Below are 24,253 nucleotides of genomic sequence, written 5' to 3' on the forward strand. Positions count from 1 at the left end.
ATAAAAAGGAAAAGTCATTGTGGGGAATGGGATGGGGAGTTAAGAGTAGTCATTACAAGACTGGCAAATTACCTTCTGTGGGGGTGGGGGAAGGGAAGTAAGATGGGGGAAAATTGTAAAACTCAAAATAAATGAAATCTTTAAAATTAAAAAAAAATAGTCATTACAAAGATGGTTTCCAAAGAAACATGGCAGGATATAGATTTGTCAAGTGTCTGTAATAAAGGCATATTCATGAATGATATTTTTAAAAATGTCAACTTCTTTTATATGAAAAAAATTAACATGTTTTTCATGATGAAGGAAGAGAACTCAAGTTAGTCTTTGCTTTGTCACTAAATATTCTTTAGTGGGGAATGGGCCATTTTAAAGTACACATTTATCACACTTAAATGAGCTTAAGTTAGATGATTTACAAACAATTTTGCTGTCATATTGAGGAAGATAAAGATTACCTCTTTGCTAATAAATTCTAGATTATGAATCACTTATTTTTGCTAAGTTGTTTTTTCAGTTAACTTTTTAAAATTAGATATTTAGGAAAGTCTTCATTTTGATAAACCAAGTTCTACTCTTCATCCACACACACACACACACACACACACACACACACACACACATATTTATATATATATATATATATAGTATGTATGTATGAGTGTGTATCTATATCATGCAGTTCTCATTCACTCATTACTTTTACCACTCCCTCCCCTCTTCCAATCCCCATTAGGTCTCAAGTAATTTAGAAATTCATAGAATCACAGATCTAAGAGTGGAAGGGGCATTAGAAACTATGTAGTCTTACCTTCCCTCCTGTTCTCTCCCCTCCCCCATTTTAGAGAGAAAAACTGAGGTTCAGGGAGATTAAGTAACTTGTCTAAAATCACAGAGATACTAAATGTCAGAGCCTGAATACACACAGAAACTCAGGATTGTTTCTTCCTATTATGTAAAATTCTCATAGCCTATGAGTGGGTCTTATTGGGGGGGGGGGGTTGCAGATCCCTGGGGGTCTTTGACACTCAAGGGATCAATGAAATCAAAATTATTTTGTAATAATGTTGAGACATTATTAATCTTTTTCACTCTCATTTTCTTATGAGTGTACAGTGGAGTTTAGAAGAGATCATGTGATCTGTTGATAAAAGATTTAGCTGCAAACATGAAGACTAGGTTAATATCTCATCTGAAGACATATACTTTTGCCTTTCCCCTCCATTTTTTTTTGGCTTTTGCAAGGCAGTGGGGTTAAGTGACTTGCCCAAGGTCACACAACTAGGTAATCATTAAGTGTCGGAGGAGGTCATATTTGAACTCAAGTCCTCCTGACTCTAGGGCTGGTGCTCTATCCACTGCACCACCTAGCTGCCCCAAGACTTGACTTTCTATTCTGCTTAAATATATACTGTGAACAGTATCAGCACCAGCTGATTAATGAAGATTATTTATTTGAATGTGTGTGGCAACAAACATAATTGGTACCAAAATATTTAAACTGTTGAAATAACCTTTTTAGTCTTATAGTTTTTCCAGGAATAATTGTATTGATGCTCACAGTGATGGTACAAAAGCAAGGAAGGTAAACCTGTTAGTACTTTAGATCTCTCTCTCTCTCTCTCTCTCTCTCTCTCTCTCTCTCTCTCTCTCTCTCTCTATGTATATGTGTATACATATACATAGACCTATAAAATGTGTATGTATATATATATATATATATATATATATATATATACACACACACAAATACATATACACACCAACAAGTTTCACCTAAGAATGATCTTGATAAACCCACAAAATTATTGTGTCTTTTTAATATTCTGTGTGATAAAACTGCTGTGAATGGGTCACTGTAAAAATTGATAGCTGAACTAACAACTTTTAAAAAAAATAGACTTTTCACTTGAAAAAAGCAATTGACAAACTGGTTATTTAGACTTAAATTTTTGACAGTTTTCTCAAAATGAGCTTATTGAACCTGTTGCTTCCAGGAGAACAATTAAAAGTATTTATTGTCAATCATAACATTGTTTTCAAGCAGAAATTTTCTTTTTGAAAATTTGTAACTGCTACTGTCAACTTGATAGTTTTGAATGTGTCAACATTTAGAAAGATACATAGTTGGAATAGGTACATTGAACTTGGTCCCCCCCCCACAAATGACCAGTGCATGATGTTATGAAAACACTCATGGCTAAGATCCATTCAAAGTGCAAGAAAGACCAATGAATTTTAATATAACAGTGTGTGAAAAGTTCATTGATATGGTTCTAGATTGCACATTGCAGTTAATATTTAAGAAACTATTACTTGTCAAGTTTTGGTATAACATAAAAGAAAAATATCCACAATTATCTATAAGGTTTATGACCTTTCTCTTTCACCTACTTATCTGGGCAAGACTGGAATTTCTTCATCTACTTCAACTAAAATAACATATCACAACAGAATGATTTCAAATATGAGAGTACAGTTTTTATCCATCAGACATCCAAGAGATTTGCAAAAATATGAAAATCTATGCCCTTATCACTAATTTTTTTGGAAAATATAGTTATTTTTCATAAAAAGTTTTTATTATGAACATAATATTATTGTTATTTTAAAATGAATTAATAAATATTTTAAATTTTATCATTTTAAATTTCTAAGAGGGCAAATATTTATTAGAGATATAAGTCACATAAACAAATGCTCTTTGGGATCCTCAATAATTTTTAAATGTGTAAAGGGTTCTTAAGAGGAAACAAAAAGTTTGAGAACTACTGATCTACTGTACTTACTGTGTCTATTTTTGCATCTCTACAGTCTTTTATAATCTGGTATCCTTCACTTTATTGAACTAGTTTATTCCCAGGTCACCACTGACTCTCATCTCCAAATCCAATGATTTCCCCCACCACCTCCTCCTCTTCTTTGACTATTCTTCAGCATCTCACATTTATGACTAACCTTTCCTTGATCTCTCTTACCTCATTTGAATCCCTTTAGGTTGGACCTGTGAACTAGGATCTTTCACTCCAATAGCCTCTTTTTCTTACCTCTTTTATCCAATATTGAAGATTTCCTTAAGGACCAGTCATCAGTCCTTTGTCTTTAGTCTCTATATTCTTTTTCTTTCTATTCTAATAGTTTTTATAATTATTTCTTTGTGGGACATTATCTCCTATTATGTATAACTCTAGGAAAGTCAACTTCACATTTCCAATTGCCAGATATTTTCATCCATATCCTACAGTCACCTATAACCCAACATATCCTAAACTGAATTCATTTAATTTCTCCCCTATTACCTGTCCCTTTTGTGTGACCCTGCCACACAAAAGATTTTCTGAAAAGGGACAGGCAGACACATAACACTCTGCTTCCTCAGTGGCCTGTCAGTTTTTATACTAGGAAAAAACCACAAAGAATACTTATGTCATATGTTTTCCTAGGAGCCCTGGAGAAAGTAGCTACCACTTTCTAAAGTCTGGGAAGCTTACTTGGGTCTTACTCTATCTCAGCAAACAACTCAATTTATATAAAGGTACCAAGGCTTTGGTAGGTCACATTCTCCATCAGCAAATGGTAATGGTCCTTTCTAGCAACTCCCCCCACCCCAAAATACATCACCTACTGAGCCTCTATCAGTTATTTAAACAGCAAAAGATTTAATCATGTTATATTTTCTTGGTCTTCATACCTCAAAGAGACTTCTCTAATTTTGATGATAACACCAATTTGTTGAAAGCCATCAAGAGTTTACTTGAGATTCAAGTAAGGTACCATCTCTCCTTTGTGAAACCTTTCCTGATTTCACTCTACACTATCATCCCCCACCCCAGCACCTTGCAAAAAAAAAAAAAGCACTTTCCCATTAACATTTCATACCATTCTGTTTGCATACATACATGTTCTATGTACTTAGTATAATTATTCCCATAAATACCTTATCTCCTCTACTAGTCTTAAAAAATTAAAAATTATAATACTAACAATATTTTCTTCTACCAGTGACAAGCCCTGTGACCAACACAAAGTAGGTGCTTAGTTAATACTTGTTGAATTGGATTAGGAAATATGAGCTGATGATATACTTGGTTCCAGAAATTAGTTCTAAAATCAGTTCCCAAGAGTTTGTGATCAAAATTAAAACATAATTTTGTTCTTCTATGAATAAGAAGGTTCACCTGCAATTGTCAGAATGTAATAATACTCAATTAAGTTTTACTACATGAAGAAGAAAATCTTGGGAGAGTGGAACAAAAGTTGACAATTTAGGCTACCTTTGGCTGTTACTTATCTCCTTTGCACAGACACTTACTGGGAAGATTTTCTGGCTTATCACTGACAAACATCATCAGGTTCTCCATTCTTATATCAAGTCTATCACTTAGGACACTTAAGTCTTTGTTCAACTAATGCTGAAATAACGAGTCAGTCAGAGCAGTTGTATGCAGGATAGCTATTTTAATGAAACCAGCTCAATGGGAAGGGCTAGGCAATTTGTCTAAGTAACAGTGGGGTCAGCATGCATCACTAATAAGTGAACCAAAGAATCCATCACCAAGGGGCTAATCTGAAAAGCTTGCAATGTAAACTACATTTTATTCAGTTTATCTACCCTGTTACAAGGTCCTACATGGTCTAAATTGAACCAGTCCCTCACATTCAATTTGTGCTTAAAGCATGTAAGAAACATGGAGGTGAAAGAATGCTGGCCAAGGTCTTAGCAGGGATGAAAGGGACCTTTTGCTTAAAGAGAGCCTCCAGGCCTTACAGCCAAACTTCCCTTGCTTTGTTAGGGCCAATAAAAAAGGCCTAATAAGGATATGAGATAAGGGGAAGTTATAATACTAGCAGAGGCCATGTGGATTAGCGGTATGAACACTTAGTTGGCAGACTCAGTTTGAGTCTTGGTTCTTCTACTTACTGTGTGACTCTAGGAAAGTCAACTTCATTAATCCTTAGCTTTTCATCTATAAAATGGGGATAAAACTTGCCCTGTCCAACCTACTGGTTTGTTGTGAGGATCAAATGTGGCGAGTCTGTTATAGACTGTTCCAGTGTAATATATATAATTATTCTTAACTAATTTTAATGATTGGGGGAAGGGAAGTAAGATTGGGGGGGAAATTGTAAAACTCAAATAATATCTTTAATAAAAAAATAATCTTAAAAAACCCCAAAACTAATTTTAATGAGATAGTAGAATGAAGTGGTCCCTCTCTAAATCCCTAGTAGTATAACCCTGGGCAAATTGCAACTTTTTAAAATTATAAATTTAGACAAGGTGTTGACCTTTATTGATAAATGAGTTTCTTTACTTGGGAGGTCTCTTAAAGAAATTGCAGTTTGATCCCTATTTTTATGTTAATTTTAACATACTATCTGTTTGTACCAATGACACAGACTAATTTTGGGAAATATATTAACATTAACATTAATAGGTCTGTATGTCATGGTACAAATAGATTTTTGAGTAGTTAAAAAACCTAAATCAGCTAGCTGCAAAGTTTCTAGCTAGAGTGTTTTCCTGACCAAGATACTGAAGAAATGAATGAGAGAATTTAAACTAGAACTGATAGAACTTTTGGGTCCATGGTCCAAAGTTAAGGACTGCTAAATTGATGTAAGTTTTAATTCAGTTCATTTATATCGACTGGTTATTAATTGAGCCTTTGCTATGTGTCAGACACCTGCAAGGTGGTAGGGATACAAAGAGAAGAAAAAAAATAGTCTCTAGCATTCTTTTTTGCAAATATTCTGACCAAGTCAGAATTTTCCTTAACTTTTTAGACTTTGTTATTCCAACTATGCACTTGTTTACCTGCAACCTAGGCTGTTTTTTTTTATGACCAGCAGTCAGAAGGGAAAAGCCATGATGACCAGTGGATAAGGGATGCTTTGTGTTTCATTATGCAAGGGTGTCTCCCTCTCTCTTGACTAGTATGCAGGAATCTTCTTGCTATTGTCTGATACAAGCAATCCTTTTTCGTAATTTAGCAGATACTTGGAAAACCCAAAGCAGTGGATCCGGCTGATACTTTTTGCCAATATTTCTCCAGACAGATACTCTAGTTGTTGGGGTTTTTTTAGGTTTTTGCAAGGCAAATGGGGTTAAGTGGCTTGCCCAAGGCCACACAGCTAAGTAATTATTAAGTGTCTGAGGCCGGATTTGAACTCAGGTACTCCAGACTCCAGGGCTGGTGCTTTATCCACTGCACCACCTAGCCGCCCCTAGTTGTTTTTAATGCAAAGCATCACAAAGCAAACTGTAGTCACTAGTTCTCAAAAACTGCTTATAGTAAGTTTCTTCTATCAAGGAGGGCACTAAGAAAACAGACTTCTTTTGGGGTTTTATCCTTGCCTATGGTTATCTGTCACTATACCTTTTAAGTTCCTTCTTCTGACTTCTTACCACAGAGCTTTAACCTGATAGGAAAAGCACCAGCAAACAATGGGTAATGCAATGGAAGCCATAAAAGCTACATATAGGCTAACTGGACTAGTTAATTAGTGTCTGCATATGAACACTGCTCAACTGAGAGATTGAATTGAGCCATCTTGAAAGGCTAAAAAGAAGTCTTTAACAAGGAATGTAGACTTTAAAATTATGTCAGTTGAAAACCAACAAGAATACTTTTTATGCGAAGCATTTTCACTTTAGCACCTTTTAAAAATTAATAGAGTCAAACTGTATTCTTCGTAATTTGGAAGGCAGTTTCCTGAGTGAAAAGATGAGCACTTTGGTGGGTGGGAAATTAAGGGAAAGCTAATTTAGGATCAGAAGCTGCAAAAGGCAAATTAGGGCAGCAGCAAGTGCTCCCCCACTTCCCATTCCCCACCCCCTATCCCCCTCCTCCCCTCCCAGCTTCCCCTAGAAGCCTAGTAATCAGCACCAGCCACACCGGAGAGGCTCGGAATACAGCCCTGGAGTTTTGATGAACAAATAGGTTTTGTTCTCTTTTCAAACTCTGTCTGCAGGCAAAAAGAAATGACCAGGAACCAAGACCAAGCAAATTACGGCTGTGGTTTGGTTAAGAAAATGCATCTCCAAGTGCTTAAAAAAACCTACCATGTAAGTCTAAGTTGGAATGTGCTTATTCTAGGGAACATGCTCGGCTACCCACGCAGCATTTCAAAACACATGTTTAGGGGCACATTCATAATTACATTCTCCTGGCGACTGATTTTATTATCAACTCCAACCCAGATATGAATGAATACTACTGAAATTTTCAGAAAGCCATTTTTTTCCCCTTTGCTATCGGAAATACCTCAGGGGAAGGGCACCCGGGAATGGAGGGGTATGCATCTCCTCTGGAGACAGTTGTGTCTATGTAGTTTTCTCCGCAATGCCAGATTACCTGCAATTAGAAAAAAAGCAAAAGCATTTTTCACTGTCCCCATGAAAATCACATGCATTGGTGCTGGGGCATGAAGAAATCTTTTGGAACCAGGCTGCCCGGTGGTCATTTGTTGTTTGCTGGATGATAATTCTTATGACAAGGGACATCAGGATGAATAATTCTAGTGCAGGACCAAAATGCTAACAGGTAATCCAAATGAACCAGAGGGCATTTTCCAGCTCAATATAGCTTGGGTAGTCATCTTCTATATTCTTAAAGGGCTGCTTACTTAAACAGAGCTTGCCCTTTCAGTCTGTCCAGTGAATTAATCACCAATATTTTACAAGAACCTTGACCAAAGTAAACTTCATTCCCCAGACTTCGGTGTGTTGAACTGAAAGCTGTAAACAATGGAACAGAGCTCATTTGGAAAAGTCCATTTTTCTTTTGAATGTCAAAGGGCATACCACATGAATACAGGTTGCGATTTACTCAGAGTGAGTGAACGGCTGGTCAAAAACAGCAAAAAAAGACAGCCTCAACTGGAGCCAATTGTGAACATGTGGTTAATCCTGTGCTCATTCTCAGCTTAACCTTTTCTCTATCCTAACTAGACCAACAATTATATATCCATTCTCTTATACTTAGTCTTTTCAGTTGATTATTTCAATTATCTACTTTTAAAATGTCCCCTACCAGATTAACTTAATATATGATCTCTTTATTTGAAGTTACTAGTTTGAGTCCCATGGCTCAGAAAAATAACTCACCTTCCTGCTATGATGGTTGCCAATTTTTTGGAACTATGGATATAAAAGGATATTAGAAGATTCTTTGGATTTTCTTTGGACTATAAGCTCCCTGAGGGCAGGGAGTATTGTCTTTCTAAGCCTAGTGCCTATGGCTGTGTCTGATATACTTTAGATGCTAAGCAAATGTTTGTGGGATTGGAATGGTGTCCTGGCTTTAGAATATGACAGATTTTATTAAAAACCCTGGGTAGACCAATACCACAATTGAAATAATCACTGAAGAAGAGACTTAAGGCAAAGAAATACTATACACCAAGAATATGTATGTCTGTCATACCCAGGATTTTTTCTTTACATTTGTAAAAAGCAGAACACTGCTTTCACTTTTTTGCCTTTTTTGAAATTTCAAGAGAATTGCTAGAAATAGAGTAGCTACTACCCTTTAAAAAAGTTCAATTGCTTTCTGCTATACAGCGATTCTCTTAGGTATAAAACTCTGTTAAGCTGATCAGATCCCAGTCTTTAGCAAAGGTGCTAAAATGAACTGTTTAGTATTCTACAATTTAGCAATAGATATAAGATTTTATTTAGTGTCTTAATGAGCACACCAATTTTCTGGTCGCTCAGGACTGCAAAGAAAATTTAACAAATTTGCCGTAGCTCAAAGTCCAATGTTTTGAACTCACTGATGCAAAACTTATGCATCCCATCTATCTTTATATTTGTCTTCAGCTATCACTTGAACAGTCGATCAAAGTAATTAACTAGAAAGCAGAGCATGCTTTGGAATTCATAAACATTTCCTCAAGTTTCTATCAACTGTCTCCAGAAGACAAAGGTATATAGATACACACATGCAATCACATACACATAGGATACAGATATATGCATATCTGTAGGTAGACATATCACATAAGGATGAAATTCAAACATGTTAATGTAAAAGTCTTACCTGGTCTCTGTCCATTGATAAGGAGAATACCCATCGTGAAAAAAAGGAATAAAAAAAAGAGCAGCTGAAATCTCATTTTGCTGCCACACAGAAAGATAGCCAGAGCACTCCCAGAAAATCCAACAATCCTTTAAATACTCCTGCAGTATCTGTGTGGCTCAGCTCACAATTCTAATGACAAACCTCAGAGTGAGCTGCCAGCTGTGCTTTCCAGCAAGGTTAATGATCACATAAGACAAGGTTACTGGTGCTGCACTGTGGTCAGTGCCTCCCTCCCCCCCCCCCCAGCCCCCTCCCTCACCCTCTCTCCCTTTTCCTGTCACTCCCCTTTATTTTCCATAAGCAAATAATGGTGAAATGGAGCATCCCAGTAAACAACCACTTCACTAGGGTCTCCAAGTTTTCCCCGAAAGGAGTATGCTAAGAGTTCCCTTTAAATTCAGCCTAGAAATAGAGAAATATGTAAAACAAGGCATGATACTGCCCCCTCCCCTTCTCCATTTGCAACTGTTTAAACTTTGCATTGCCCATATTGGTCCCACATGCAGAAAGTAATGGGAATGACAGGAAGTCTCTCTTTTGTCCCTCTCAGAAAGAATTCTGCAGCCCTTACTTAAGAACCCCTAGTGCTTTGTGGGAGAGAGCTAGCTGCTGAAAATGCTCTCTATTCCCCAAACTAGCTGCAAAGTGGTGGCCATTGAGAGGGAATTTGTAAACTCCCAAATCTAGTATGTCTTTTGTATCATGAAGTGTTCTTAGGCTTCAGAACAGCCTGAAATTAGAGTTGGAAATCCTGAGGCTTTCAGTTTGGAAAACAAAAACTAAAATGTAGAACATGGCACTGACAGATTTATTTTAACAAGGGAAAAAAAATTTCACTGCTTGGGGGGGGAAAGTCAGTTACAGCCAGTGGACTATGACTAGTGCTCTGTTCTACATTGATGTGGGAGAGGGGGTTAGAAATAGGAATTAGAAATGAAAAAGGAGAAGGCAAGTTCCACCTCCTGACAGATTCAGGATTTTCACTTTTATATTTAAAAATTGTTGGGTCTCTTAAAACACATTGCAATCTAGTCTTTGGTAAGCTCTAGATATATGTTGCTGCCATTCTAGGAAGACAAATACACTTTAGAATTCAACCATGGGAAAGTGCTACAGGTACAAAGGATAACTCTGGCTATGATTCATAAACAATTTTTTGTATTTCTTTCCAGGTTCATTGTTAGAGTTATGTACATAGCTGGAGAAAATCAATTGAATACAATTGTTTGGATAATGCAAATACCAAATACCCATAATGTACAAATCAGGGAACTGTGGGGTGTTTGGGGATATCTAGATGCATTAGATGAGGTCCCTACCAACAACAGCAATAATTTAAAAATGCTCTGCAAACTTTATAAATATTAGTTAATTTGATTGCAGAAGCTCACAATCTAGTGATAGAAACAAGATAATTATAGCTAACATAGCTAATTATATTACAAATTAAAATTTAAGTTAATAAGAAAAGTGGAAATAATATCCTAATCTCAGGATTTGGAGTTTTGTTTGTTTTGCTGGGGGTGGGATGGGGAAGGCTTTATAAAAGAGGAATCATCCAACCTGGTTCCAGGAACAATAGTTAGGATTTCATCAAGTACAGACTGAGTTGTAAAAAGGGCAAAAGAGGAGAGAAGATGGGATGATACAGAGCAAAGATCACTGACTCTAATGTCAAAAAAATCTGGGTTCTGATTCCTCCTCAGTCATAACTGTGGGACCTTGGACAGGTCATTTAATCTTTTCCTAGTTTTCATTTCTCCATCTGTAAAATAGGTGGTCTATGAGGTGCTTTTTTAATTCTACTTCTGTGATCCTATGAATCTATTCCAAGCTAGTGGATTGTGAAACAAAAGCACAGATGTGGAATAAGTTTCCAGGAATCTGGAGAATGGTGAACAATTGTTTTCCAGAGTGTGTAGACGATGTGAAGGGGAACATTGTGTAGTAAGGTGGTAATGCCTATGAAAACTTTTTGCTTTATTTAAGTTTCTCAGGTTTATGTGGTTAGTAGTGACCTGATTGTTCTTTTTGCTTAAAAATCAACCCATAAAGTTATCCTCAATCTAGAAACCAGTTCATAATCTTTTCCTTAGTTAACTATATATCATTCCATTAAAACCATAAACATATAGAAGTTTCCAAAATAAGAACTTTTGTATGGTTATGTGTCTCAAAAACTTGAGTGTTTCTACACTTTTTACTTAATTTTCCCAAATAACTTAGAATTGTCCTTATTTCTTTCTTAGTGCTCATGTCTCATCTTCTCCTCTCCCACACACAATTTAATTCACTACTTGAATGAATTATAGCATTTGAGGCAGTATTTATTTACCACTTAATAGGGATTACCAAGTGAACTGTTTAGCTCTCCCAGCCCTTTAAGAATCTAACATTAACATGACCCACAAGCTCACAGAGGCCCTCGCCTTTCTTCTGCTAAAGGAATTTCATCTTTCATTTATCTCTTCTTCTCCATGTCTAGGTATGTCCCATTAACAACTTCTTAACTTTGGAGCATGGTAATTCCTTGAGCTAGGCTTATGGGAAGAGATTGACTAAATATCACTCACTGGATCTGCCCTTGAACTGCAATAGTTTTCTTCATCTTCTCTCCTTTTTTCCACATGTTACTTCCCCAGGTGTCCTGAAATCACACTTTTTTTCCTAGCCTGCAGTTCTCTTTAAAACAAGAGTTTATTTTCTCTCCTCTTCCTCCCATTGGGAAAAAGGAAAAGAAACCTCTTAGCAACTATTTAGTTTTGAGAACTATATTTGTATATATTTAATGTCTATTGTATTCTAACATTTCTCAGTAAAAATCTCAATGGGGGCAGGGAACAGGATAGAGAAATCCTTGATCCTATTCCAACAGGAAAACTATAATTTCTGGTACATTATCAATTTAAAGGCATGAGTGTGTAAAATTCATTGACTACAAGTGACCCAATATACAGTTTTGCTCCATGAATGAGTAGGAACTGACTTCTTTTGGAAGATCAGCACATAAGAATAATTTTTCTTTAAAAAAACAAACAAACCACAAACCATTGACTTGGTTTTTATTATTATTTATTTTTTGGTCATTTGTGCTTTTTAAAAATCGATATTTATTAATATTTTCATTTTTTCATTGACTGGATTGCCCCCTCCCTCTTCTCCTTACTATAAAAAATTTTTTAAAGAGGAAGAGAAAGGGGCAGCTAGGTGGCGTAGTGGATAAAGCACCGGCCCTGGAGTCAGGAGTACCTGGGTTCAAATCCGGTCTCAGACACTTAATAATTACCTAGCTGTGTGGCCTTGGGCAAGCCACTTAACTCAGTCTGCCTTGCAAAAAAAAAACCCTAAAAAAAATAAAGAGAAAGAGAAGAAAAAAATCACCACAATAAATACCTTTTAAAAACAATGTTATAAGCAATATGCACCTCTGTCCCCAACACCTTTGCAAAGGACAGGGGAAGGATTATCTTTTCATTGCTCTTCTTTGAGAACAAGCTTGGGTCTTGTAACTTTGCAACATTCATTTTCAGTTGTTTTATGGTGAATGTTCTATTAACTTTGCGGTGGTCATTGGCTATATTGTTTTTGATTTTGCATTAATTACTGTAAGTCTTACTATGATTTCTTGAGTTCATTATGTTTGACATTTCTTATTGCATTGTAATAATCAACCACAGGGATTATTTCAATAAAAACATGGCAGCCAGTCAGCAAGCTTTCATTAAATGTTAACTCTTTATCATGCATTGTGCTAAGTCTGGAGAATATAAATACAAGCAAAAAGAAGGTGGATCCCTATGCTCAAGGAATTTCTATTTGAAAGGGGAAGACTGTATATAAAAGAAAATTTAAAAGGGGAATGGCAATGAGAAAAAAGGTACCTAGCATAGAACATGGTGAAAAAGCCTAAGGAAATGCAGCCTGGTAGGAAATGAAGACATGGCTGCTCTTTTTAAATGGAGATTTTGGAGGGATCTTTTTTTTTTTAAGTTTTTGCAAGGCAAATGGAGTTAAGTGGCTTGCCCAAGGCCACACAGCTAGGCAGTCACTAAGTGAGACCAGATTTGAACCCAGGTACTCCTGACTCCAGGGCTGGTGCTCTATCCATTATACCACCTAGCCACCCCATGGGAGGATCTTTTCATCCTCCAATCAGAAAGAGGGATCTTTCTTGGAGGGAGGGAGGTTCGAGGTGGGAATTTCAGGTTGAAGTGATCTTCTAGAATGAAGAAGTTTCTGAGAAAAGTTCAGAAGAGTTCATCCTGATGGGAAATGAGAAGAAACTAAGAGTGTACAAAAAGTACAATCTCTACCTCAGACATCTCGTCTACCTTTTGGAGCATTTTCTTCTATTGGTATTTTTTGACAATCACATAACAACAACAGCAACAATAATGATGTTTTAGATATTTTATCTTTTAATATAGGTCACAATGTTTTCACACCTAGATGACAATTTCATTAAGATGGAAAATATGTGGATTTGAATATAAAAAGGACTGGAAGGTAAACCAGAGGTCATGTATTCCAACTTTTACTCAAGTCATATATATGTGACATGCTGATAGGAAAGCACTGACTTTGCTAACACACTATGGTCCTGAGGTTCAGAGCTATCCAGAAGTCTTGGCATCTATTAGGAATAGCCTCTTTAGCAAAGCTAGGTCATTTGGTCATGTGCAATGAACACCTGAGCCAACCAACGGCATAAAGAACTATGCCAGTCTAGCTGTAGATTGTAGACTGGGACCTGAGACAGGTGTATGAATGCTAGAGTAAATGAGTGAGCAAAGGTCCCAGAGAAAGCAAGCACAAGGGAGACAATGACCCCTGTCTGTACTGAAGTTTACATGTCCTCTTCCTCTTGGGACTTCTTTGATTGTCAATGTCAATTTGTTGATGTGGGGAGACTCCCCCTTTTCTAGGAGTTCTTCATCTGGGGTCCATAGAATCCCCACGAAGTCCATGGATATGTTTCAAAGGATCTGGGAACCTGAATGGGGAAAAAAATTGCAATTCTAGTTCACTATAATTGTTTTCCTTTATAATTCTTCCTATACCTTTAAAAACATTTTTCTATCAGAAGGTCCATTGACTTCCCAAGATGGCCAAAGAGGTCCATAACACAGTAACTAAAAGGTTGTTCAGTTGTGTTGACTCTTTTTGATCCTATTTAGAGTTTTTTTTTTTGGCAAAAATACTGGAGGGGGTCCTCCAGTTCACTTTACAAATGAGTCAACTGAAGCAAACAGGGTTAAGTGACTTGCCCAGAGTCATATAACTAGTAAGTATCTGAGATTAGATTTGAACTTAGAGTTTCCTGACTTGAGGCCCTTTATCCACTGTGCTTATCTATTGTGCAAAAAAAATACCCAAAACAAAAAGCCTTAAAAATCTATACTCTTTCACTTGGTAACTGGGACTTCAGCTATGTTACAGGCAATGTTTTGTGTACAAATGGTTGAGGAGCTTATTCTCACATGGTCTGAATTTCTTGGGGAGTACAACAAATGGATCTCATCTATAACATCTCCAGCACATGGATCATTAAATTTCTACTTGACAAGCTCCAGTGACAAGGAATTGACTACTCCAAAGACAGTCAGTTCATCTCAAGTCTAGATATTTGTAAATTGGTAGTTTTCCTTTATATTAGTTTAAATTTGTATACCTTGGTCTCATTAGGACTCTGATGACAAGAAGTTCTATAAGTTTTAGTTCTTCCCTTAGACAATTCTTCAAAATACCCAGCTACCTGTCTTCCTTAAGTCTTCCCTAGTTCTGTTATCTGATCTTGGCATGATTTGATTTCCATTCTGCTTGTCATCCTTATCACTCTTCCCTCAAAGTGCATCAGTTTACCAAAGTCCTTTTTTCAAATTAGTCATTGAATCTAGGATTTCAGATGTCATTTGACCAGAACTGGGTGAAATGGGGCTATCCTTTCTTGCACTCAGGATACTATACTTTTCTGAAATGGCACATGCATTAAGCAGTCACACACACACACACACACACACACACACACATACCCTGTAAATAGCAGCTTTAATTTTCATGTGTGGTTCAGTATTTGTGATGAACAACTAAAGAGACAAACCAGATTTTTGTTAAGCACTCCCCAATTGAAGGTTTGTCATGATTTTGTGCTTTTTTTTTTGGCAGTTGAGATAAATATGTGTAATGAATTATGTGTATTATTTAGAGGATACTATGTAATGAGCCAGTATCTGATTTGGGGAAGACAGAATAATAATGAGATCAATATACCACTAGGGAAAGAAAGGTAAGTGAAGACAAAGGATGTGGGAAAATGTGTTGAAGAAAACTGAAAACTGGAAGGACTTTGGAATTAGAAGAGAACGTGGGAAGCTTGTGTTAGATGGAAACTTCAAAAAGAGACAATTTTAGAATATTTTTGGTATAGAAAAATAGGTAGAAAAAACATCAGGATGTTCTGGGAAGAGAAATTTTTAGTGGAACTTGGGAAATTGGAATTCAATCAAACATTGAATCAGCAAACATTTGTTTAACACCTATTATGTGTCCTAGGTTCAGGAACACAAAAATTAAATGGAAATAACTAGCTAGTTAGAATATTTATGTCATATACAAGGTTCTATGCTAAGTTAGCACTGGAGATATGATTCAAACAAGTCAGGGAGTCTATGCCTTCAGTGAGATTACATTCTACCTTAGGAGGGGTCTTGGAGGTATAATGTATTTTTTTTCCCTCAAAGATTTTGAGGGTTAAGGTAAAGCATGTAACTAAGAGATGAAGCAAAATATCCTGGAGGAAGTGTTGACCAGGACAAAGTAGGATTCCTGAGCTATGCTGTGTACTTTTAATGGATTTACCAGTGAAATAGAAGATCAACTTCATGGAGTGTGTGTGTGGGGGTGGAGCAAACACATGTGTTGAATGTTTTGTTGCTTTGGGATAGCAGCAAATGCTGGTGTCCCCTTGGGACTGAAGCCTATGATATGTTGAAGTGGGGGAGAGGAGATACTGGTTGCTAATCCGAGAAGAGTAGCCCACTTAGTGGACCTTAAAAAGTGAGTGTAATACTGTCTTTCTTTTTCTTTTTCCTTTTTCTTCTTCTCCCCCCCCCTTCTGTTTCTCTAGGTCTCTCTCTCTCTCTCTCTCTCTCTCTCTCTCATTTTTTTCTCATTATCCCTGTCTGTTTCAGACTGTTTCTGTCTCTCTCCACCTCTCTTTCCCTTTCTCTCTACCTGTCTTTGTTTTTCTTTCTGTCTCTTTCTGTTTCTTTATCTCTCTCTTCCTTTCTTTTGTTCTTTCCTCTCTTTCTGTCTTTCTTTCATTTCTCTAACTTTCTCCCTATCTTCTGTTTCTATCTCTCTCTTTCTCCCTGCTTGTCTCTGTTTCTCTTTTCCTTTCGCTTTCTCTCTTTCCTTCCCTCTCTGTTTCTGTCTCTTTCTCTCTTTCTCTGCACTCCCTTCCTTTTATCTTTCTCCCTGCCTTTGTAGCCACAGTTCAATACTTTTCTATGAAGAGCATGAAGGGAAGGGAAACTTGCTTCACCACCAGTAAAGCAATCAAATTTATCAATATTCTGATACCTCTAGTATCTTACATTCTTCAATGTTGTTTTTCATTACATTACCAGGACCATGTTTTTAGATTGTTCTACTGGTTCAACTTACTTCACTCTATATTAATTCATACATAACTTTCCAGATTTCTCTGAATTTTTCATATTCATCATTTCTTACACTTCAAAGTAGTGTGCTTCTGCTTATTATCTCTCTCTGTTTCTCTTTTTCCTTATCTTTCTTCCCTCTCTGTTAAGTATTTTACAAATATCTCATTTGATACTCACAAAAACAGTGCTTATTACTCACCATTTTGGTTGAGGAAATTGAGGCAGAGGTTACCTAGAGTCATATATCTACTAAATTTCTCAGGTCACATTTGAAACTCAGATCTTTCTGATTCCAGCCCCTGCACCTTATCCCATCCACAAGTTTGTCTTTTGTACTTGAAAGTCAAGGGTACAGTGTTGGTCCTTCATGGGAAGATTCAGGTTGATAAGATAAAGCTGAGGAACAGTGCATCAGTTAAGTTTAACTGGAATAGAGAGCACTGGAACAAATGAAACACCAGGCTCAGTCTAGCTAATAATTAATAAATTGATGGTCATTACTTTCTCTGGGAACCAACCCCCCCCAAACCATGGAAATATTGAATGCTTTAAATACCTTTGGAAAAAGGGGCACCCCTAACAGGTGAAAATCAACTCTGATTAGAGAATAATTAATGAAGAGATGGGTTAAAAAATCTTCATCTCCTCCTACTGTGATCATGACTTGATCTTGAGAGTCATCCATCTCCAGCAAACTGGACAGGGGAATCCATCTCCATCCAGACCACTCTGGTTGGTTTTCTCCTTCATGAGCTGAAATCCATTGAAGGATGCAAGGTTATGGGGATTATTCCCTCAGGGCAAGAATTTACCTACATCAAATTCTAATTACATTTCAAATAAAAGAAAGGTTTCCTAGTTGGGTGGGGTCCTGACCAAGATCAAAGAGTATGTACCCTGAGCATTAGGGCGAAGATCTTATCAACCATGCCTTTCAGAGACTGATTGTCTGTCCTACTGGGACTGGGCCCAGAAAGATGAAATAAGCAGCCTGAATCCTAATTGATAATGAATTATCTTAGTATCTAAAGAACTATAGTATGAGATTAAGCTGGAAAGCTAAATCCAGAGAAACTTGAATGTTAGATTAGAGTTTGAACACCATTCTGGAAGGAATGGTGAGCCACCATGGTTTGCCTCTCACAGAACTGGCACTTGAAAGTATGTTTTAAGCTTCTCAATGATGTGACCAGGGATGAGATGGGAGGGGATGGGGTCAAAGATGAAGGCTGAGGGCTTGGTTTTAAGAAGGGTCATCTCTTTTCCTAAGGCTAGAGCAAAGGAATAGAGAGGGAGAATATGGCTTTTGACCTTGTAGGATTATAAACCCAGTACTGATTTTCTATGTCTAAGGGTAGGAACAATTTAATGAATTTTGAAAAATAATTTCACATGATTTTCCAGTACTATTGGACAAGTTTTCAGCTTCACCAATAGCCCATGAATATGCCCATCTTCCCACAGTTCTCCCAACATTTGCCATTTTCATTTCCAAAGTTGTATTTTCTATGGTTATAGGAAAAGGTGAATTAATAAGTGTTTTGGATGCCAAGGTTTACAGTTGGAGGACTCCATGTGGGTAAAGCATTTATTTAGCAGAAACCTCATTCAGATTTTTCCCATGATCGTCTTGGGCACATATGCTGGCTGACAATGTATAACTTATTATAAGAGCTATCTCAACCCAAACCGTTGCCAAAAAATATATTTGTTCAGGAGACCATAACTCCCCAAAAGGCACATTTTGGAGACTGTGGACATCTTTCTAAACCCTCATATGTCTGGACATCTGTTAAATGCTATGGCTATGAGCATTCTAGACTCTCAAATATCTGACATGCAATATTAAAGGATGTTACAACATGTATGTTCATTCAGATTGCATATTTAGTTGTAGTGTTTCTTACCTGTATTAAATTGTTAAATTGATCAGCAAGCTCACCACTCAAAAAGTCACTTTTTGGGGCCCACTACATTCAAAAGGAATATACATGATTTTTTCCTTTGGTTAGGAGCCACAAATAGATATCTATTATTTAGTTCACATTGGAGAACAGACTCTATTTAGTAAATTTCCTGTAGCTGAAAATAGTTAGTGGGAATCCTTTGGGCGCCTTCTATTCACAACTCCCCCACATACTCCTCTTTTCTTTTCCTTCTATGATTTTTTTGAATAAAATCCAGTCCCAGGCATTTTCATAATAAATCTTAATTCCTTCCTAAGCATCAATTATGATTTATTGGAAGAGTTAAACACACTCAGTCCTCTAATAAACCCTGTCATCACAATGTTGGAATTTTTTAAGAGGATATTTATGGAATCTTGAATGCACATTCAGGGAATCTTTTTTATTCAACAAGGGTTATGCAGATACAAACCCAGAGAAGTTAAATGTAAGTTCCTGTTCTGAACTATGCCCAGTCAGAGTGTAACTACAACTGATGTCTTACATTTGGGGACCTATGCCAGCTCAGTTCCAATTGAGTGGGAGCTTTCTGCTGTTCATTTAGGAATTGTAGTATAATGAAAAAAGCAATAAGAGCTTGTATCAACATAGCACTTTACAGTTTACAAAGTGTTTTGCTGACCAAAACAAGAATGATGTGCCTCTTTGTGATTGGCTAAGTTAGTTCTCAAAAAACTAGGTCTATACCTGGACCATATCTATTCATTCATTCACTCATTCAATCATTTATTTGTTTGTTTATTCATTCATTTGTTCATTTATTTATCTATTTATTGTTTTTTTAAAATTTATTTATTTGAATTTTACAATTCTCCCCCAATCTTGTTTCCCTCCCCCCACCCCCCACAGATGTCTGTTAGTCTTTATGTTGTTCCTGGACCATATTTAAAACTTAAAGTAATTTGTCCAGGGTTAAATAGCCAGTAAGTGTCTGAAGTCAGATTTGAACTTGGAAAGATGAGCCTTCCTGACTCCAGTTCTAGTGCTCTATCCACTCCTAGTAACTGAGGTGTTATTACTACAAGCACATATTTATTTCTCCTCTCCCCATTTTATTGAAAAAAAAAGAAAAACAGAACACTTGTAACAATATAGTACAGCAAAACAAATTCCCACATTGACTTTATTCAAACAGACATTTCATTCTGTATTTTTGAGTCCATTATTCCTCTGCCAAGGAAAAGGCAATTTGGAATTGTGGCTAGTCATTAAGTTGCTTTGTTGTTTTATCGTGTCATTATTGTATAAATTATTTTCCTTGTTCTGCTCCACTTCACTCTGTATCAGTTCATGTAAGTCTGAAACCAAGTTGTTTATCATTTCCCAATTTATGGGTATCTTCTCTTCATTTTTAATTCTTTACCACTCCAAAAAGTTTCTATAAATAATTTTGTACACTTAAGTCCTTTTCCTTTTTCTTCAATCTCTTTGGGTACTACTATTGGTATTGCTAGCTTAATTAAAATCTTTTCCAGCATGATGGAAACTGATACCTTGTTGGTGTGACCTTTGCTAATTGAGGGTCATCATCTTGCCATAATGAGACATCAGAATAGGAATTCAATTCTTTGTCTCAGTCCTTTCTGTATGAAGTTTTCTTTCATTTTCTCTCCATCCCCACCTTTCATCTTTGTATTCATGTCAACAAGATATGTAGTTCCCCTTATCAAAAATTAGCTAAATAGTGCAGTGGATAGTGTGCTGGACCTGGAGTCAGAAGACCTGAATTGATGCTTCTAGATTTTGTAGGTCTGCTATAAAAAAAATTCTTTCACCCCTCATCTCCTCATTAATCTTGTATGCTTGTGAAATCTAGTTCTAGTCCAAGGTGTCCTATCCCTGGAAACTCTGTCCTGTTGCTTGAAGTGACACCTTTTCTAGCCTTCACTTAGAAGTTATGGGTTAAGAACAATTTGCAAAGTTTTCCCTTTAACTCCTAATTGTCTTACTTTTCTTTATCTACCAATACAGAGCTTCTATGCTCTTCAGTTTGAGTTGACTATAAAGGAATTCTATTCCATGGTTTTAAGTTGTTACCATTGCCTTCCCAGAAATTTGGGAATGGAAATATTTTATGTTAATTGCTAAATGATTCTCTCTATTTTTGACTGTTTGGACCCATTTTACAAGATAACCTGATAGGAACCATCTTATGTGTTATTGCAAACCATTGACATGATCTTGAAAATTCTAAATTCACCACCAATAATAGGTTTGTATGTTTAATGGGAGGCTAATATGGATATTATTATTCTGTGTGTTAATTAAATAAGCTTATGTCATTTTAGAAAATTAGTTTTATTTCTTAATTCTCTTATTTTTTCCCTCTTCTCTCCCATACAAGGGTTGCCTCTAGTTGTACTTCACTGTGAATTTAAAATCAGAGCATAAGTGCTGATGTTACTGCTTTCTCTGTGTATTTGATTGTGTGTGTAAATATAAAGTTAGGTAATATGGTGTAATGGATAGTGCTTAGGACTATCTAGTGCCAGGACAGCTCTATATGCAAAACCTGCTTTAGACACTTATTATTGTGAGATCTTCTAGATTTAATCTTTCTGAATCTTTTTTCTCATTTGTAAAATGGGGAAAAATAATAACACCTACTTTGGAAGATTGTGAGGGTCAAATGATATAATGAATCTAAATATTTAGGAAAAAATATATAAAAATGTTTTGCCAATCTTTAGCCAGTATAAAGTAGTGCTTAATAAATGTTGTTTGGTTGAAAAACTACATAAATGTGAACTTTCACATGATGAGAATATATGTGTAGAGTTATAATGGCTTAAAACTTCACTAGAACTTTTGGGATATCTTGTATCCTTATGTATGCATATGCAAATGTGTGGACATATACATACACGAGTATTTGTGAGGTGAAAGTTCAGTAAGCTTACAAGATCTCCAGGAGCATAGTACTTTAACATTTGGACTTGGAGATGCCATATTCCCTTGGCTACTCCTGGTTATGTGGTAACCTAGTACTGATAAAAGCAATATTTAGATGCAGTCCTAGCTGTTTATTTCATCTTGCTCTTTTACCCTTTATAGAAGGTATCATTTAAAAGGTGGGACATCTTCTAGGGGCTTTCTCTTCTCTGACCCTATTGGTGGCATCATGAAACTAAGATTTCCAGTTGGGTAGGAAAGAATTGGCTCTTCTAAACTGTAGAATTATGATGATCCTCTCCATGGGTCAGAACATGAAAGGGGCTCAACAAGAGGACTCAAGCTTCCCCTAGGTCCCTGGTTGCCTTTTTTGCTTTAGTGTTTGCTTTTTGTTCAGGTTTAGAAGTGAATTTGAGACATCCATAGATCTTGGGTCCTTTGAGTAAAATTGACTGACATCAAGAAGAATTCATTCATCAGAAAAGATGAGTCACTGTGAAGTATGTAAGCCAGTAGGAGATGAGTCACTGTGAAGTATGTAAGCCAGTAGGAGTTTGTCTGGGCCCTCTCCACTTTTCCTAAAAAAGTCATGGAAGTTGAAAGTTCCCAAATAGGTAGGCATGGTCAAGCTGGTGAAACAGAAGAAGTTGGTACCTTATGATGAGGACTGGTTCTATACCCAGCATGGTCCATCATTTGTACCCCTGAGATGATGTGGGTGTGGGATCCATGACAAAGATCTATGATGGCTACCAGTACATTGGGATCATAGTCATTCACTTCAGCAGATGATCCAAGAGCATGACCTGATGAGTCCTGGAAGTCCTCAAGATGGTGAATAAGGATAAGGATGGGTTTGAAAGCTGACATCTCAGGGACAGAAAGATCTGGACAGAATTGCTAACTAGGTGACAGCTGCCAACAAGAAAAATTAGGACAAACCACACTGGATTCATTAATAAATTGCCTTGTTTATTAAAAAAAAAGATGATGAGAAGAGGATTGGTTCAAATTTGGTCCACTTTAACAACAGAATTATAAAGAATTTTTTGCACAGTGTAAAGTTGAGGTAAAATATAATAACTAAACATTAGTTCTATAAATTGCTTTATATGGTCTGATGATGCTTCAGAATCAGTCCAAGCAGATTGTAATAGGAATTATAAGTTAAGTTACTTATCTGATTTAAGTTTGTTATTTTCAAATTGGACTTGTTGATATTCTGGGTTTAGAATTTCCTTTGTAATTATCAATTCCTCTCCCATATCTTACTCGTTAAAATTTTTTATTCTCTTTTTTGTATAAATACTAGATATTAGCCTGAATGTAAAAATTTTAAATTATTTGTATATATGCTAATATGTGTGTTTTATGCATATACATATAAAATCACGTTCAGTTCAGAATTTCATTTGGTTTCTTGGCATTCCTTTTCTAAAAATAAATGCTTTTTTGATAATCTCTTTTTGCATTCCTATCATTTCCTAGTGAGTCCACTTTTCTATACTCCACAATAATTCTTGAATCTCTCAATTTGAATCTCTTAAAAATGTCAAAAACCACTGTGGAGAAGGTGGAAGACACAGGGACTTTGAATTTTGGAGAAGTATTTCCCATGAAACCACTTAGTTGTCTGTAAAACAGAAATGCTGGAAAAGGGATGGACTTTGCTACAATCTGAACAATGATTCAATTTTGTATTTAAATTTTTCTATGTGCTTAGAGATTTTAATTGATCAAAACAAATAAATATCAGTTTGTAATCATGTTGTATATTAATCCAAGTGAAATATTACTTTGCTGGCTATAGTTTTAAAAAATGTGTAAGTGTTTTTTGAGTTAAAGATGCTTTCAAATTTAGGTATTCTTCCTGCAAATAACATTAAAACACCCAATTACTCCTCAACACACACATACAAAAATCTGCAAAGAGGTCTCTAAACAAGGGTTCCTCTGCTGTTTAAAGTTGCCAACAAACAGCTAGATGAGTAATTGCAGGTGTGCTTTTTACTTCTGCCTTCTTTCAGGATTGATTGGAACAAAAACCACACACTTCAAGTGTATTTCTTTGAAAATTGCTCATGGCTAGCACATATGGATGCAATTATCAAATTTTCTGTGGAGTTGTAACATCACCGACGTCTACTAATTTCAGCCACTCTGCTAGATATCAACATGCAAGCTCCTGAAGGATGACTTCTATGTAATTGACCCCTTGTCCCTTTTGGAAGAATATGATAAGTTGGGAGGCTGGGGAGAAAAGGGGAGAGAGGGAGCGAAGGGGGGGGGGGGAGAGAGAGAGAGAGAGAGAGAGAGAGAGAGAGAGAGAGAGAGAGAAATGATTGTTAAGGAATTTAAAATGAATCTTCACTTGTTTATTGGAAATCTGGTTTGCAAATTTAATTAAGTGTTAAGATTACTTATGGTAATTAAGAGCATGTATGGAGAGGACAGTAACAATTTCCTGGAATAGATTAAAAAATCTGAAAACACTGGACCAGTGAAGTGAAGATAATGCATCCTCATCATAAGAAACCCAGAGATTGGTTAACATATAAATGAAGTCCCCAATGGAGCTGAGTAACTTAAATTGTAAATTAAAAACATTTTTTTCACACTACTACAATAGTCATGTTGTAAAAGTAAA

General features: G+C 36.3%; 1 protein-coding gene and 1 pseudogene across 1 annotated transcript in view; one reads left to right on the forward strand and one right to left on the reverse strand.

Moving 5' to 3' along the window:
- APELA (apelin receptor early endogenous ligand) overlaps positions 1-9,296 on the reverse strand; it is a 32,502-nt gene extending 23,206 nt beyond the window's left edge. The window contains exons 1-2 of the mRNA XM_074227419.1: positions 9,042-9,296; positions 7,266-7,355 (exon numbers count right to left, since the gene is read on the reverse strand). Of these exons, the coding sequence (XP_074083520.1) occupies positions 7,267-7,355; positions 9,042-9,117 (165 nt within the window). The 5' untranslated portion in view covers positions 9,118-9,296 and the 3' untranslated portion in view covers position 7,266. The remainder of the gene's footprint in view (positions 1-7,265; positions 7,356-9,041) is intronic.
- Positions 9,297-12,976: 3,680 nt separating this feature from the next.
- On the forward strand, positions 12,977-22,541 carry LOC141519171 (small ribosomal subunit protein eS19 pseudogene; annotated as a pseudogene).
- The last annotated feature ends 1,712 nt before the right edge of the window (positions 22,542-24,253 follow it).

The sequence above is a fragment of the Macrotis lagotis genome, chromosome 3, assembly GCF_037893015.1.
Source record: "Macrotis lagotis isolate mMagLag1 chromosome 3, bilby.v1.9.chrom.fasta, whole genome shotgun sequence".
Classification (NCBI taxonomy): domain Eukaryota; kingdom Metazoa; phylum Chordata; class Mammalia; order Peramelemorphia; family Peramelidae; genus Macrotis; species Macrotis lagotis.